Source organism: Heloderma suspectum, chromosome 5 (assembly GCF_057233095.1).
Source record: "Heloderma suspectum isolate Gila_16-S chromosome 5, 16-S_ref, whole genome shotgun sequence".
Classification (NCBI taxonomy): Eukaryota; Metazoa; Chordata; class Lepidosauria; order Squamata; family Helodermatidae; genus Heloderma; species Heloderma suspectum.
In genome coordinates this window covers 161,397,572-161,415,798 of record NC_139462.1, presented here as the reverse complement: position 1 = coordinate 161,415,798, position 18,227 = coordinate 161,397,572, and the positions used below count along the sequence as shown (strand labels likewise).

General features: G+C 40.3%; 1 protein-coding gene across 8 annotated transcripts in view; it reads right to left on the bottom strand.

Annotated features, from left to right (window-relative positions):
• Positions 1-18,227, bottom strand: part of ULK4 (unc-51 like kinase 4) — a 367,782-nt gene that overhangs the window by 30,668 nt on the left and 318,887 nt on the right. Inside the window, exon 36 of one of the 8 annotated variants that reach the window (XM_084858058.1) lies at positions 426-3,478. The exons of the other annotated variants lie outside the window; for them this stretch is intronic. Coding sequence (XP_084714184.1) covers positions 3,404-3,478 — 75 coding nt within the window. The 3' untranslated portion in view covers positions 426-3,403. Of the gene's footprint in view, positions 1-425; positions 3,479-18,227 lie in introns of those variants that run through there. 8 annotated transcript variants of the gene reach the window in all.

Below are 18,227 nucleotides of genomic sequence, written 5' to 3'. Positions count from 1 at the left end.
CTTCACTCTCGAGGATGTCCAGCTCAAGTTCAGTGACCGCACTCTCATGGCTATCAGAGACATTAAGATCTTTCCAGTATAGTTCTTCTGTGTATTCTTTCCACCTTTTCTTAATCTCATTTGCTTCTGTTAGGTCCCTGCCTTCTTTGTCCTTTATCATGCCCGTCTTTGCATAAAACGTAGCCTTGAGATCTCCGATTTTCTTGAAGAGATCTCTAGTCTTTCCCATTCTGTTGTTTTCCTCGATTTCTTTGCATTGTTCATTTAAGAAGGCCTTCTTGTCTCTCCTTGCTATTCTCTGGAACTCTGCATTCAGTTGGGTATATCTTCCCCTTTCTCCCTTGCTTTTCGCTTACCTTCTTTCCTCAGCTACTTGTAAAGCCTCATCAGACAGCCACTTGGCTTTCTTGCGTTTCTTTTTCTTTGGGATGGATTGAGTTGCTGCCTCCTGAACAATGTTACAGACCTCCGTCCATAGTTCCTCAGGCACTCTGTCTATCAGGTCTAATCCCTGAAATCTATTCCTCACCTCCACTGAATATTCATCAGGGATATGATTTAGGTCATACCTGAATGGTTTAGAGGTTATCCCTATGTTCTTCAATTTAAGCCGAAATTTTGCAAGAAGCAGCTCATGATCTGAGCCACAGTCAGCTCCAGGTGTTGTTTTTACTGACTGTATAGAGCTTCTCCATCTTTGGCTGCAAAGACATAATCAATCTGATTTCGATATTGACCATCTGGTGATGTCCATGTGTAGAGTCGCCTCTTGTGCTGTTGGAAAAGGGTGTTTGCTATGATCAGCGTGTTCTCTTGACAAAACTCTATTAGCCTTTGTCCTGCTTCATTTGGTACACCAAGGCCATGCTTGCCTGTTATCCCGGTGATTTCTTGACTTCCTACTTGAGCATTCCAATCCCCAGTGATGAAGAGGACATCTTTTTTTGGTGTTAGTTCTAGAAGGTGTTGTAGGTCTTCATAGAACCGATCAACCTCAGCTTCTTCGGCATCAGTGGTTTGGGCATAGACTTGAATTACTGTGATGTTGAATGGTTTGCCTTGGATTCGTACTGAGATCATTCTATCGTTTTTGAGATTGTACCCCAGTACTGCTTTTCCCACCCTTTTCTTGACTATGAGTGCTACTCCATTTCTTCTAAGGGATTCTTGCCCACAGTAGTAGATATGATGGTCACCTGAATTAAATTCGCCCATGCCTGTCCATTTTAGTTTGCTGATTCCCAAGATGTTGATGTTCAGTCTTGCCATCTCATGTTTGACCACCTCCAGCTTACCTTGATTCACTGATCTTACAGTCCAGGTTCCTAAACAATATTGTTCTTTACAGCATCGGACTTTCCTTTTACCACCAGACACATCCACAGCTGAGCGTCCTTTCGGCTTTGGCCCAGCCGCTTCACTCTTTCTGGCGCTACTTGGAAATTCCCTCTGCTCTTCCTCAGTAGTATATTGGATACCTTCTGACCTGAGGAGCTCATCTTCCGGCATCATGTCTTTTAGCCTTGTGATACATTCCATGGGGTTTTCTTGGCAAGAATACTGGAGTGCGTTGCCATTTCCTTCTCCAGTGGACCACATTTTGTCAGAACTCTCTGCCATGACCTGTCCGTCTTGGGTGGCCCTGCACGGCATAGCTTATATGGCTTCACTGAGTTACGCAAGCCCCTTAGCCACAACAAGGCAGTGATCCATGAAGGGGTGAGCCTGCTTACTCAGAAGTAAATCCTGTTGTATTCAATGGGGCTTATTTGCAGGAAAGTGTGTTTAGGATTATAGCCTTAATTAGATTAGAATCTAATAATTAGACCATGCCTAACTCAAAAGATCCCAAGTTTCAGTTGGGGTAAAGGAGCAATGGATGTTCTCCCTTTGATAATATAAAAGCCAACAGTTATTTGGATCTGCCTCTAGCACTTAAATCAACACATGGGTTCCTTGTAAGGCAGAGAGCAGAAATAACAGAAAAAATATGGCAGTCCTTACATTAGCAAAAAGTTGAAGATTTTAGGTGGTACACTGGAAAGGAGTTGATAGAAGGCATATACACCAATGGGAAGAGTATACTTTCCCCAAAGACAAAGTGCCATCATCAAATGGCAGAAGGCCATATTTCTCCAGTGCTAGAAGCCAGAACAGCTAAATTCTGTATTTTCCAAAATTGATAAAAATGTAGTGCTAGGTAGCCATGTTAGTCCATTAAGAATAATCTAAAAGCAGTAGTGGCATAGTAGAAGTACAGAACATACAGAAATATGCTGACTATAATAGGTGGAATGTTCATTTTTTGGGTGGCAGGAAAATCAGTGCATTATTAGGCTTCCGTTATTATCCATTAATATTATTATTAGCATATTGCTCAGGGGTGGGGGATGGGAAGAGTGCAGTCTATCCGTTTCAATTGCTTTTCTTTCTGTATGTAACATAACAAAACTGCAGCAAGCTATTTTTCTTAGCCAAGCATGCATGCCTGCAAAGAACAAATTAATGACCAGCTTTATTATGATGGGAACATCAAGATAAGTAGCTGATTTAACCTCCAATGTCTATGAAGAAAAATAAAACATTTAAGTGTTTTGATTTCTAACAAAGTACAATGCTGTCCAGTCCTATATATTGGTGTTCTGAAACACGCTAAAATGTGTCCAACCATGGTAACTTGCCCTGGAAAAATCTTTGTGAAGGGAGTGATATAAATTCTTCAAATAAGTAAGCCACAATAAGATTTATCTTTTAGTTTAAAGGTTAAGGATGTCGCTTACAACTATATCTGCTTGGTATCTTATAGTCACTAGAAAAATGTATTTAAGATTATCTTCACTCTCCTCCCCCAAAGAAAAAATGCATAGTTTGTCACTTTACCAGAATAGGCTGCTTCTGATAGTACTGTTCACAGTTCAGAGTGAATTATTTATGAATGCAGTACAGGCTCACAATCATCTCCTTCTGCCCCCTGAGGAACTAACGGGACTGAGGTCACCAATGGCATATGTTAAGATGTAGTATTTTCTTTAGCCTTTCCTCCTGTACAGTCTTTTAACACACTAAGACTTCAGCTCTTCATTAAGTCAAATATTCTGACAAAAAGCGTAATTCCCATGGCATCAAATTAATGACAGTCATATTAATGACTGACTGGCCTGTTCTGACAATCCTTAATGTACACACATAACTAAAATGACAGTAATGTACCTTGTTGATGCTCAGTGATTCTTAATGACTACCATCTATCCATCTCTGGCTACTTATCAGTACTGTGACAATGAACAAGTATTCCAGCTTGGATCAAGGGTTTAATTGAGCTATGGCTTGCAACAGTAAAGCATATGGGCTTGTCCCAAGGTATAGTATTTAACTTAACTTAATTTAAAATTCCAGGCTGTTGTTAAATTTCATTCAAGTTGGCAATGGTCTCTGCATTATCCTCAGTAGGCTCTGCATTGGGTGAAATGTGCCAGTACTGGAGAGGAGAGATATAACCTGAGTTTAATTCCAAATGCAGTATTATTTCTTCTTATTATCATATTTATCATTACGCCTTACCCAAAATGTGATGCAGTGCGTCCTGAATTTACAGAGATATGTCAATATTCTACATGTCTCCAGCAAAAAACTCCCAATAAGGTATTTGATTTCTATTCTACACAAACTATGACATCAATGCACATATTCCTAATTAATGGAAATGGAAGACTATTTTTAGACTAACGCATGAAGGTAATTTATTATATCTAAATATGGACTGAAGAATACCAAAAGGATAAACCAAGTTTGTTTGTTTGTTTATTTAATTAATTAAATCTCTTAATCGCCCATCTGGCCGATCACCCAGCCATTCTGGGCGATGTACAACAGTACAATTTAAATCAAGGTGAACATGAAAATGTGTTAGGAATACAAAACATATCAGAATGCTTGAGCAATAAATGTAGCAGGAATACATTACTTTTTGACTGAACTGAGACACCCATGGTGCTTGAGTAAAGACTGATAAGCAACGAGAAATATAATCAAGTATATCTCCAGCCTCCTGCTATAATGGTTTACTAAATTAGAAAACCTAAGGGCAGAGATGGCAGAGATTATCAGAACAGGCCAGTCAGTCATTAATATGACTGTCATTAATTTTATGACATGGGAATTACGCTTTTTGCCAGAATATTTGACTTAGGGAGCATTACTATCTGGATAGGCAGCCACCTCTGAACTCAGAGGCGACTGCCTATCCAATGCAGGGCAGGCGGAGCATGGAGGAGATCTTCTCCGCACTCCGGCCGCCCTGCATTACTGGCTAGATAGCTGATTTTAGCGGTCTAGCTAGAGTGGTTCGGAGCGGGGGGGGGGCGGCGGCGGCTAGACAATGCATAGCAAGTGTAGTAATGATGCTTCTGCTGTCTTTGGCCCTCCCCGGGAATGCCCCCTTTCCTCCCAGTCTGCGCTGTTCTTCCCAGTGCAGAGCCTGAGACAGTCTGTGACGCCTACAAGGCGGGAGGGGGTGAGGAGGGGGTTTTCTGGGAACTGACCTCAGAGCGTGGGCTTCAAGGTCAGTTCCTGAAAACCAAAAAAATCCTATGGCTGTCTAGCTGCTGTCTAGCGGCCATAGGATTGCGCCCTTTAGAGCTAAAGTCTAAGCGTGTTAAACGACAGTACAGATTGAAAATGATCCCCACCTTGGTTTCTGTGTGCTCTCATTTTAATGTCTTTGTTTTTTAATCATTTATTCTCTCATGCAGAGGCTGTTTCATGCGGCCACTGTAAATTGCCAAAAGGAACTGCAGGCAATACTGGTGTGTGTGTGTGTGTGTGTGTGTGTGTGTGTGTGTATCTGTATCTACATCTTAATCTAATCTATATCTATATATACATGGTGTTTGTAGATGTGTACGGAAATGATATATGGATATTCAGGTAGATTAATCCTGGATCATGGTTTTTTTGGTGGTGGAACCTGAATTATGGAACTCTCTTGTTCGAGAAGCTCAACAGGAGCATTCCACTGAGGCTTTTGGTGTTTAGTGGAGACACAATTGTTTTAGTTGGCTTTTGTGTGAGATCTGATGTTACTATTTGTTAGCTGTTATTCCGAGTTGCTGGTTTTAAAATGAACCGTTTTAATCAGTTATTTTATGACATTTTAGTTTTCGGTTACAAGCCACCATTTGTAAACCTAAAAGAGGAAAAGTGGTCTAAATAATTAAATCCAATATAGAATAAAGGAAAGGGCAAAGGCAGACTGGCAGACTGGTTCCTTGATGTTTCTCTGCTTGGTTGACTGCTACTGTTACTACCTCTTTCATATGTACATAAGCAGCTACTTACACCAAATCAGACAATTGCTCCATCTAGCTCAGTACTGTCTACTCAGAGATGCAATGGCACTCCAGGGTCTCAGGAAGAGGAAGAGGTCCTTCTCAGGCCTGCCATCTGAGTTCTTTTTAACTGAAGATGCCAAGGTCTGAATGTGAAACATTCTGCCTTCAAAGCATGTGCTCTACCTCTGAACTATGGCTCCTCCCCTATCAGGCTAGTGGGCAGTATTAGCAAAGTCAGGCTTCCTCTCTTGAGAGCTCCCCTACTCACAAACTGATTGCAGGTCACAAGAAAATGGATAACTCCTGGTGCCCCTGGCAGGCTCTGCCTGAGCAGGGAGAGAAGAGTGCCTTCAAAGCGCAGACCTGTCTGGGTCCATGCTTTTAAAAGCCATGTGTGTGTATGTGTGTTTATGACGCAGGGTGGGTGGTGGCAGCAGCTCTCCCCATTACCAGCATGTGGCTCTGATGAATTCCCTCTGCGGGAATGTGGCTCTTGCGGGGAAAAAGGCTGTCTACTCCTTTTTATTCTACAACCCAAATAATATATTTATTGACAAAATGGGCTGCAGCCATCCACCATTAGAAAAACTAAGTTGTTCATTTTCAGTTATATTATTTGATAATGTGTAAACATCTATTCCAATGTGTGCAACACTTCCCTTAAAAAACAAATTCTAGGACATGAGCTCATCAGCAAATATGTGCACACCATAGGTGTGTGAAGGACTTCAGAGTTCCTGCATTTGCAGCACATTCAGGGTGTATGTACACTGTCTAACATAGGTACTGTCTCTTGAGTATTATTGCTTATGTAAAACATGACTTAAGGTAAGGTAAGGTGTCCCCAACCAGTTGTGTCTGACTCTAGGGTGCGGTGCTCATCCCCGTTTCTAAGCTGAAGAGCCAGCGCTGTCCGAAGACGCTTCCGTGGTCATGTGGCCGGCATGACTGAACACCGAGGTACACGGAACGCTGTTACCTTTCCCGCCGAGGCGGTACCTATTTATCTACTTGCAATTTCTTGCTTTTGAACTGCTAGGTTGGCAGAAGCTGGGACTGAAGACGGGAGCTCACTCCGTCACGCAGCATTCGGGTCTCGAACTGCTGTCCTGCCGACCTTCCAGTCTGCAGTTCAGCGTCTTAACCACTAAGCCACCGCGGTCCCACTCATGACCTCATGACTAAAACATGACTTAGCACCTATTTAATGATACCTGTTTGTACACTGTTTAACCAGAAATCATGGATGTTTTTCAGCAAGAGCTCAGGTGTGTGCTATAGCAGAGATGAGAAAATTAAGAAATCCTGTATCCCTAATAACAAATAGGTAAGCAAGGAAATAACCTAAGACTATTTAGTGGTTTTAACTTGTATCACTACTAGGTATGGTACAGATACCCGACTGGGTCCGGGTTCCATTGGGCTCCCCCCAGCCTGTACCCTCATACCACGTCCGCTGACTCTCTGGCTTCGCTGGGCTCAGCTCACGCCCTCCTGGACGCTCTCCGCACTCACCCAGACCCACCTGCAAGCACCTGCCATTTTCCCACCCTTTTTTTAATGAAAAAAATGAGGCCTTTAAAAATGTGCATATTTAAATATTCAGTCTGGGAAAGGCTGATCTATGTATTATTAGAGGCATAAATGGCCCATTTACACCTCTAATATTGCATATATCAACCTTTCCCAATCAACATACTTAACTCTGTGCATTTTGAAAGACCTCATTTTTTTTCATAAAAACAAGCTCAGGAAAATGGCAGGCACTCCTGAACAGGATCCAGGGTGAATGTGGGCGGCTTGGTGAACCGGGGTGGGGGGCTTGAGCATGGATCCCGGGGGGCTCGAGCAGAGGCAGCACTTCAGTGGGTGCTCGCCAAAACCAGACAGGGATGGGTCCGTCCTTCCCTAATCACTACTTAGAATTCAACTGGTCACCCCAAATCTTCTGGCCATAGTCTCTGCTCTTGCTACCAGAAACTTGACAATACATTCATAAAACAGCCAATAAATTATCACTTGAAGATCACTGTCCATCACAAGTTCATTTTCTCTCTCCTGCTTTCCCAATATGAATCTGTTCGCATGTCACACTAGGCCACCATGGGTTAATTAACCCTTGGAGCTTATCACTGTGTCCGGGCAGCCATTTTGAATATTCAAGCCACAACTGTGGCTTGTTGGGCAAACCCAGCATGGGTTGTTGGTGTGGTTAACAAGCCACCCAGAAACCATGGGCTGTTTTAGGGTTGTGGATGGTTTCTTAACCATGCCAGCAACCCACCCTTGCTGGGTTTGCCTGACACAACAAACCATGCTAATGTTTTCTTGCTTCTTTGTCCTTTCAAATGAAATGATCTGGCTTAAATTTTTAAAAGTCCTTCAGACAGAGCAGCTCTGGCAAAACAGTGCTGATCTAAAAGGGGGAGATGTGGGAAAGAAGGAATAATTAGGTATGGAAAGTGGGATGGAAACTGAGCATCACCCCCAACAAAGGAGCACCCGAAGAGCACAGAATAGACATAGATGTATTCTCCCTTCTGCCACTGATCTACAGCCTGACCTTGGCCAAATCCCACATTTTGACTACGTTTCCTATTTAAATTATCCTTCTAATAAAAGCAGAAAGCAGAGGATAGGCCTGTAGAACTTATGACTCACCAAGCCCACTAGCTATGTATTGAGGCCAGCCAAGTACTTGACATCATTCCTTGCACTTGCCATTCCAGGCAAGCAGCAAAGACAGAAGGTTTATCAATCCTCTGGTGGGATATCATACCTGGCTGTGAACAGAGTTTGACTTGATGGGTCAACATGATCTAGCACAATGAGGATCCAAATTTGATATAAACTTGTATAATGACTAGACGTTTGAGTATATCATGTACAAAGAAGATTTACAATATTAATTTGGAACTGGTGTTAGCTGTTCAAGGAAAATTACGGACAAATTTAATCTTCTGAAGTATCAGAAAAAATGGGAAGGGAACCTATTTAAAATGTTAATTGAACACTGTGGACAAAAACACACACCCCTATCTGTGTTTTCACTCAGCATGGCAACATAACCAGAGCAAGTCACTTATGAATGTCCACACTGCTGTCTGACAACAGTGAAAACAACAGCCCAGAGCCAAATACCATAATTTATCACTGATGGATTCACATATGCCATAATTAATGATATACTTTATTAAGTACAATAATTCATACCTTTAAAAATCTTTGAAATTATGTATAGAAAAGGCCACCTTTCAGTGTACTTTCACATTTATATTGCATTACTCTGTCACTAATAATGGACATGGCTGACCTGGGCTGCTTTCGGTAGAGAGATGGCTGGAGTTGTGTTGCTGGCTGCTGTGCTGGAATTTACCAGACCTCAGCTGCAGATACAAAGAATGACTAGCAATGCAGCTCTAGGGTACTCTTCCAGCATGCAGTCATATTGGTCAGCATCCTAACCTGGGCTGCCAAAGTTTTTAAAAGGTATCAGTGAATTAATAGTGATATTCCTGTTGTTACCAGTTGCAGTGTTAGTTCCCTTATCTCCAACTATGCCTCCTATCTCTTTTCAAATTCTCAGAATGAACATTAAGGGCCAGATTCTAACCAAATAGAAGCCTGTCTAGTTTCACTGGCTTTAACATGGCTTGCCCCTGAGATTAATAGCCTTTAGCCATCTCTATTTTTGGATATCATTACATTTTCTGGCCCATTAAGTGAATTCTGTCTCACACCTTAATTCCCTCCCACTTTCTCATGCTGCAGACTTGCACACCAGGAGACTTTTCCCACACAAGCTCCCACAGCTCCATTAGCACTCCTGCAAACTCTTTTGAAAAAAGGGAAGAGGTGTTAATTAGGGCAGTAATGGTCATAAAATAATATTTTCTCATTTCTAGAAGAAATGAGAAACTGCTGGAAACCAAGCATTCATTTATATGTGCCAGATTGCATGAAGAATAGAACAAAAATAATTTCACGCTGCATTTTTAGCTCAATGATAAGGAATATTGGTTCACAGCAGCTAATTATGCTGATAGCTTTTGAAACTCCTATGTATTACTTAAGTATTTTACCTTTTGCATGGGACAATGTAACCTTTATGATGTTTTGCCAAGTGACAAGGTGATATTGGGCAGTATGCAATGCTGCTGCTACGCCTCTGCCTTTTGTATTGTAAGCATATTAATCTGCTGCATTTTTGCAATATTTACTTTGTCTGTCATTTATAACATATGCACACACACACACCCTTAATGCTCTCTACAAGGAAAACAACAAACATAAATACAAATAAAATAACATTTTAATTAAAGTTATGATGTTCTTATAGAAACCAAAAACACAAATAATTAAGATTGCATACAGACAAAATATTTTGTGTCTGTACACAACAGTAACTCTAATTCACTACTAGCAGCATGACAGCACTTTTCTTAAAAATAAGAAAGCAGTTTACAGTCAGAATGCAATATCAATGAAATCATTACAATAAAAATACAAGTCTACCCAGAGTAGAGCCTTCAGTGTGGTGGCTCCCTCCCTGCCTCTGGCACTGACATTGTGTTGTTTTCAGCACCTGCTGAATACATCTTTATTTCAACAAGCCTTCCTCAATTGACCAGTCATAGTTTTTAATTGGTTTTTATTGGTATTCTGTTTTCTTAAAATACATTTAATAAGGTGTTTTATTCCTTTTATCTGTTATTGTCCACTGTTCTAGAATTTGTTTAGAGGTGGAGAAGTATATAAGTTCTGTAAACAAATAAATCTAAAAAATGCATAATAAAAACAAAATCTAAAATTAATCTGCCTCCAAAAGTATAATGGTGAAAAGTCTTGCTATGGGGTGGGGAGAAAACCGTGTTCCTAATAATAATTATAGCTGCTCCTCCTAGTTCATGAATTAAAGAAAATGTGAAATTGATGAAACGGAATCGTAAGTTGCTTTTTTGTTGTTGTTTATTCAGTTAGTCGCTTCCGACTCTTCGTGACTTCATGGACCAGCCCACGCCAGAGCTTCCTGTCAGCCGTCGCCACCCCCAGCTCCTCCAAGGTCGAGTCCATCACCTCCAGAATATCGTCCATCCATCTTGCCCTTGGTCAGCCCCTCTTCCTTTTGCCTTCCACTTTCCCTAGCATCAGCATCTTCTCTTCATCTGTCTTCTCATGATGTGGCCAAAGTACTTCAGTTTTGCCTTTAATATCATTCCCTCAAGTGAGCAGTCTGGAGTATGGACTGGTTTGATCTTCTTGCAGTCCATGGCACTCTCAGAATTTTCCTCCAGCACCACAGTTCAAAAGCATCTATCTTCCTTCGCTCAGCCTTCCTTATGGTCCAGCTCTCGCAGCCATAGGTTACTACGGGGAATACCATTGCTTTAACTATGTGGACCTTTGTTGTCAGTGTGATGTCTCTGCTCTTAACTAGCCCTTGTCAATTTCACTAAGCACCTTCTTCTTCTTCTTCTTCTTCTTCTTCTTCTTCTTCTTCTGTATAGGACTGAATCCAATAGGGCCCTTGTGCTGATGCAGGTGTTTTCTAACAGATCCTGTGTCAATAACACCGAAGTATAATTGCATCTATTGTAGCAGTGCTGCTGGTCACAGTTCTGAGACTTGTTTTGTGTTTTCCAGGGTATAGGTTGAGTGTTATGAAAACATGCAGACCAAAACATGATAGTACCTATATGATGATAAGAGGTAATCAAGGCTTCTTTGAGAGATGGCCGACTACCAATCTCTTTAAAAGAAACAGTAGCTCAACTGTCTTGAAGAAGATGGGGTTGGATACAGAGGGTCTTAATAATTTTCAACCCATGGCCAACCTTCCATTTGGGGGCAAGGTGATGGGGGAGGGGTTGCTGGCCATTTTCAGTCATTTCTGGATAACACTGATTATCTGAGCCCATTTCAATCAATGTTTAGGCTTTGTTTTGGGATGGAGACTGCCTCGGTTGCTCTTGTGGGATAACTTTTGCCAGGAGAAAGACAGGGGAGCATGTCCCTGTTGATTCTCCTAGACCTCTCAGCGGAAATGTCAGATAGTCATAAAAATTCTGGCTGTGATGCAATTCCAGAATGTAAGCGGTTGGACGAAGACTCAGTCATACTTAGAATAGACCTACTGAAATCAATGGAACTTAAAAAAAACCTCTTTTTTTCTTTGGAGATTTTTTAATTTATTGGTAAAAACAATCAAACATAATGCCAATAAAAGTGAGGCACTAGACAATAAAATTATACAACCAGCAAAACAATACAGTCAACTTAAAATCGCTGGACAAATAGAAATATATTTTTCAATTAACTTCTGTATTACATCCATTCATAAATAAAAAAGTATTAACAAAGAAGACCTATAAACATAATTGAACTCATACCAGCCAAATAGTGCCTAATAATAAATAAAGTTGTACTGAATCCTGAACTTCCTCATTCCGATATAAATAGACTCCATTTTTGTATAAAAGAATTATTTACTAACTGTCCTTCTATGACTAATCATATTAGTTAATTTTATCCTAAAGACCATATCCCAAACCCTCATACACCAATTGGCAATTGCTGGAGGGTTAATTCTGTTCCACCTATAGCTTATTGCTATACCGGCAGCTATCAGTTAATGAATAGTCATTTCCACATCATCAGTTGGCATTATATCCTTAATACACCAATGGGGTTTTTTAAAAGAAAGAAAGAAAGAAAGAAAAAGAAATCAATGGGACTTATGTCATGACTATTTCCCATAGATTTCAATGAGACTGCTCTAAGTTTGACTAAGTCTGGATCCAACCCCATATTTTTATGATACAGATTTATATGAATCGAAGAAAGAAGGTTACTGAGCAACTCAATACTTAGACGGGACAGTGGATGAAACTAAGAACACTTTTACATGATTCTGGACAGAAATAACTTTTTTCACTAGTATGCCACTAACCAGGGGATTAGGTAAGAAAAACCTGACTCTGGTTGGCACACTGAATCAAACAAAAAAGAAATTCCCCCAGAGTTCTTTGCCCACAAATCCAGAAGTGTCAACAGCAGCATTTCTGTTTTTCAAGAAGCTTTGACACTTGTACCAAATAAAGGAAGGACGGGTATTATAATAAAGCTAGAGGTGGTGTGTGGACACCTGTGACCAGACACTCTTCATATACACTTCCAAATTCATGATCAAACAGTGGCCAACATCCCCCCCCACACACACACACACAAGTATTGTGGACACCCTCTGCTTAAATGCCTATTTAGAAGGGCTATGGCTGCAACCCTATACCCACTCACTTGGGCATAAGCCCCACTGAATTCAGTGGGGCTGACTTCTGAGAACACATATATAGGAGTTTGCCATTTGTGATTAAAAGGGTTCACAAAATGAGTTTTTAAAAGTTCATTTCCTCACGTTTTTGTTTTATAGCATTTAATGATTAACTAAATGGTGCTGGCATGGCAGGAGAGATAAGTCAGTCATCACCAGTAATGTCAATGGCGGCAGCCAAAAGAAGTCCAGAGGAGTCAGTCACATCTGTGTGAACTCAGTCCAAACTACAGCAATAGATACATTACTGTTCGTTGGTAAAGGGGGGGACATACTTTCCCACTGACAAAAATGCTTGCAAAATAGCAATATTATTATATAATGGAGTTTCTGTGTGGAAAGATGTCTGGATTTCCTGCAACAACTGAGTAGCAGGGCACTTTTGTCATGCAAACAAACTAACAAAAAAGGGAGGGAGAGAGCATGGGTAAACATATGACAAAAGAACCTAAAGGTACTCTAAAGGTACTCTCAGAACCACTGTCTATTCTCTTTGAGAAATCATGGAGGACGGGGAAGTGCCAGATGACTGGAGGAGGGCTAGTGTTGTCCCTATCTTCAAAAAGGGTACAAAGGAGGAACCTGGGAACTACAGACCAGTCAGTCTGACATCAATCCCAGGGAAAATTCTGGAGCAGATTATAAAGCAATCCATCTTTAAGCACCTTGAAAACAATGCCGTGATTACTCGAAGCCAACATGGATTTGTCAAAAACAAGTCCTGCCAGACAAATCTGATCTCATTTTTTGATCAAGTAACCTCCCTTGTAGACCACGGGAATGTTGTAGACATCATATACCTCGACTTCAGCAAAGCTTTCGACAAAGTGCCCCATGATATCCTGCTGAGCAAACTAGCTCAAAGTGGGCTAGATGAAACAACGATCCGGTGGATCCACAGCTGGCTACAGAATCGGACTCAAAGAGTGCTTATCAATGGGACCTTCTCAAACTGGGGAGAGGTAATGAGTGGGGTACCGCAGGGCTCAGTCCTAGGCCCAGTGCTCTTCAACATTTTTATTAATGACTTGGAGGAGGAGGTGCAGGGAATGCTGATCAAATTTGCAGATGATACAAAATTGGGTGGGATAGCTAATACTTTGGAAGACAGAAACAAAATTCAAAGTGATCTGGATAGACTGGAGCGGGCAGAAAACAACAGAATGACATTTAATAGGGATAAATGCCAAGTTCTGCACCTAGGAAAAAGAAACCAAAGGCACAGTTACAAGATGGGGGATACTTGGCTCAACAACACTACAAGCGAGAAAGATCTTGGAATTATTGTCGATCACAAGCTGAATATGAGCCAACAATGTGATGTGGCTGCAAAAAAGGCAAATGCTCTTTTGGGCTGCATTAATAGAAGCATAGCTTCCAAATCCCGGGAAGTACTAGTTCCCCTCTACTCAGCACTGGTTAGGCCTCATCTGGAGTACTGTGTCCAGTTCTGGGCACTACACTTAAAGAAGGATGCAGACAAACATCTGGTTCAGAGAAGGTTCAGAGGAGGGCAACAAAGATGATCAGGGGACTGAAAACAAAGCCCTATGAAGAGAGACTGAAAGAATTGGGCCTGTTTAGACTTGAGAAGAGAAGACTGAGGGGAGATATGATAGCACTCTTCAAGTACTTGAAAGGTTGTCACAGAGAAGAAGGCCAGGATCTCTTCTTGATCATCCCAGAGTGCAGGACACGGAATAATGGGCTCAAATTACAGGAAGCCAGATTCCGGCTGAACATCAGGAGAAACTTCCTGACTGTTAGAGCAATACGACAATGGAACCAATTACCTAGGGAGGTGGTGGGCTCTCCCACACTGGAGGCATTCAAGACGAGGCTGGACAGCCATCTGTCAGGGATGCTCTGACTTGGATTCCTGCATTGAGCAGGGGGTTGGACTCGATGGCTTTGTAGGCCCCTTCCAACTCTACTATTCTATGATTCTATGTATGCTGGATGCCATTTGTTTTAAGTATAACACCATGTCAATGAAGTATCATAAATTTATGTAGACACTTCTTCACCCCATCCAGTCACTTATTTATTTATTTATTGCATTTATATCCCGCCTTTTTTCCTCTTGCAAGGAACCCAAGGCGGCTTACATTATCCTCCTCCTCTCCGTTTTATCCTCACAACAACAACCCTGCGAGGTGGGTTGGGCTGACAGTCTGTGACTGGCCCGCTCCTAGTCCGTCACTCTCACCACTACACTACACTGTCTCTCATACAATTAATTTGGACTCAATTGCCATGAATAACTTCTTGTCCTTTTATTGACTAGCTGTATCATTTACCAAATTAGATTCCTAAATACAGCTTTGTGGTTAATTCTTGTATGGAATTCATTATTAACTAAAGTACAATTAGAACCACCCGACTCATTTGCATTTAGATCCATTGGAATTACTAGTTTCTAAATTTCATTAACCAGATTAATAAATCTACTCAAACTACTTCACAGTGAAAATGTTCCTTTGGAGATAAACGATGATTTCAGGCTAACAAGAGGTACTAACACAAATTTGGTATTTATGCTCAGTATAGCAGATTCCATGGAATGGAATAGAATGTAAAGTAACAAATGGTTCCATCTTATGAGCTGGCAAGACAGTAAATATACATAAGGTATCAAGCGTAGAGATCACAGTGCCAACACATTACCATAACTCAGGGCCTCGCAGATCATACTGACAACATCAATATGACAGCACCATCTCAGACTCCTCCAAATATGTGGCGTATGGACTAATTGCTAACAGTGCCCGCTAGCTTTCTCTTTCACTGGGAACTAAGATAGACCCAGAACTTTCGAAAACATCTTTCCCTTCCAGGTTCTAGCAGGTCAATAAGGCCCAAGGAAAGGATTTATTATTACACTGAGGAAGACATTGGGCCATAGTACTGGAAAAGGTCAAGCTATCTTTATTTATCATTCTTTTTATAGTTTTTTATTTATCATCTGCTACAAAATCAACCCATTCATATGTTTACCCTAGTCTACTTCATATATCTGAATGTTACTCTTTACTTACTTTTTATTTATTTGCTGCTTTTTAGCCAAAGGCCCTCAAAGTCCATGGTGGCACCTTCCTGTGACCATTTGTTCTTTCTCCATGATAATTTGTTCAACACCTATTTTGCTGGCCTTTAAATAAATAAATAAAACCCTGTTGTTTTCTGGGTTTTTAATGTGATTGACTGATGTTGCTGCTATTTTAATTTGCTGAAGATTTTGATTTGTTATATTTTCATATTGATTGCTTTTACATTGTGTTGTTTTTAAATATGCCTTGTGAATTATAATTGAAAGGCAGATAACAAATATATATGTTAACTAAATAAAACACTTCATTTCTAGGATTTTAGAACTTGGGGTGGGGGTTGCTGCTGCAGGCTAACATAACCTCTTTCACAATTCTACATACATTCTATATAGACTGTAAATTCAATGAGGTCTAACTGCCATGTCTTCCTTACATACATACATATATATGTGTGTGTGTGTGTGTATGTATGTATATGTATGTATGTGTGTGTGTGTATATATATATATATATATATATATACATATACACACACACACACATACACACACACACACACATGAGAGAGAGAGAGAGAGAGAGAGAGAGAGAAATACACTACTGTAGGGATGGAATCAGGAAACAATCAGATATGATTCACATACAATTTCAGGCTGCAATCCTATACACACTTAACTGGGAGTAAGTCCCATTTAAGTATCATCAGCAAGATCAAATATTTCAAACATATCTTCAAAACTGAATGCAGTATATAAATAAGACAATCAACACAACCAATCTTAATCAACCCAAATCTATTAAGTGCCTCCTTTCATTTCCAGAACAGAAATGATAACGTACTTATATATTGTGGGGCTGTGTCAATTCTTCCTCCAAAGTCACGCTGGATTTGATTTTAACTTCTGCCAAGGCTTTGTCCACAGTGGCTTCATAGTAAAGGAGTATATGGACTCACATTCTGCCCCCACTCAGTACATTACAAACATCTGCCCTAGAACTCACTACAATCCACCCCACAGGAAAGTCACTTGCTTCCCCACCTCCTGGTTCTTTCAGAATACCAGTTGCTCAGTGCAGCTGTCCTGCAACCCCATAACTGATGTTTGAGTTTCAAGCACTGCTGTTAGCCCTCTCCCTTGTGGAGTCATCTAATGTACCTGATATCTCATTGTCCAAAGAATTACAAATTGCCTTTCTGGATCTTCTTGCTTCTACCTTCTCATATGGAAATTATTCTCATGTCTAAATACACCTGTGTGTATATGTACATACAGAATCAGAACTAGAAAAAATGTGATGGGTACTCCTCATGCTCAATACGTATAAGATCGATTGATCATATCCACTTGGACGCACAACATTAAGTAATACTATAGTGAAACTGGGCCTTGATAGGTATTTTAAGTAGTTTCAGGATCCATTGACTCCCTTAGGATCCTTTCATTCCATGTGGAGGAATTTGTGAATGACATGGTGCACTGAATCAGCCACATAGGGGTTCTGCTAATCCCTGTGATGCAGCACTAGGATGGGTTAAACACTTCAAATCTGTGACTGTAGTTATAAACCCCTGCACGAGTTGTTACTTCATTCGAGAGGTACTTCTTGCCCTATTTCCTGTTTAGTTGCTAGAAAAAGCTGCCATCTGGATGCAGCCATATTAATTTATCTTCTTCTTCCATCTTCTTTTATTCCTTAATTAACTTTTAAACCTATTATTAAATGATCATTGACTTGAGCTTTAACTGGGAATATGCAGACTATTTTTATTGTGCATTTAAGAGATAACTGCAGGAAAGTAATATGATATATGATGTAGTTTGTCTAGTCCACTATTCAGTTGCTAGGAATACAAAAATGATGGTGCTATTTTTTCTTTGTAGAACTCCACTTGGCTGAAAGGTTGTTACCCACTATCCTGTTATCTAAAAATTAACATACAAATTCATGATCAAGAGTCATTCACATTTTAAGATCCACTGTACGTTCAGCCACTAACAAGCAACACAAGAATGACTAGAATAAAAACTGGAATGACTGACGCTACACATAATGTGTTATGATTCCAAAAATTATTAAACATTGTATAAGCTTTAATTACCCACCAGCAGCTCTCATACCATTATACCACAACATTTAATTCCCCTATGAAAATGATGTGGTTAATCAACAGATGTAACATCTTAATTAATGTCAATGAGGGATTGTAGCCAGTGATGCTATCCTTAGATGAAAACACAAGAGCAAGAACATAATACTTTAATAACAGAAGTGACTGATCAAGTCTACAGTTGTTAAGCACCATTTGGCATTTATGCCATGTTTGTTCAGCTATATCAGGCAATCAGTTTTACATAAGGCATAACTTTGGAGGAACATTGGGCGAAACCCTTATCTTTAAGATTTCAAAAAACTGTAAAACAGACTGTTCTGAAGCTAACAATAGCAAAAAAAGAGTCTACATAGACCCATGATACTGTTTAGTATTTTAATTCTGAAAGTTTGTGATCTTAACTA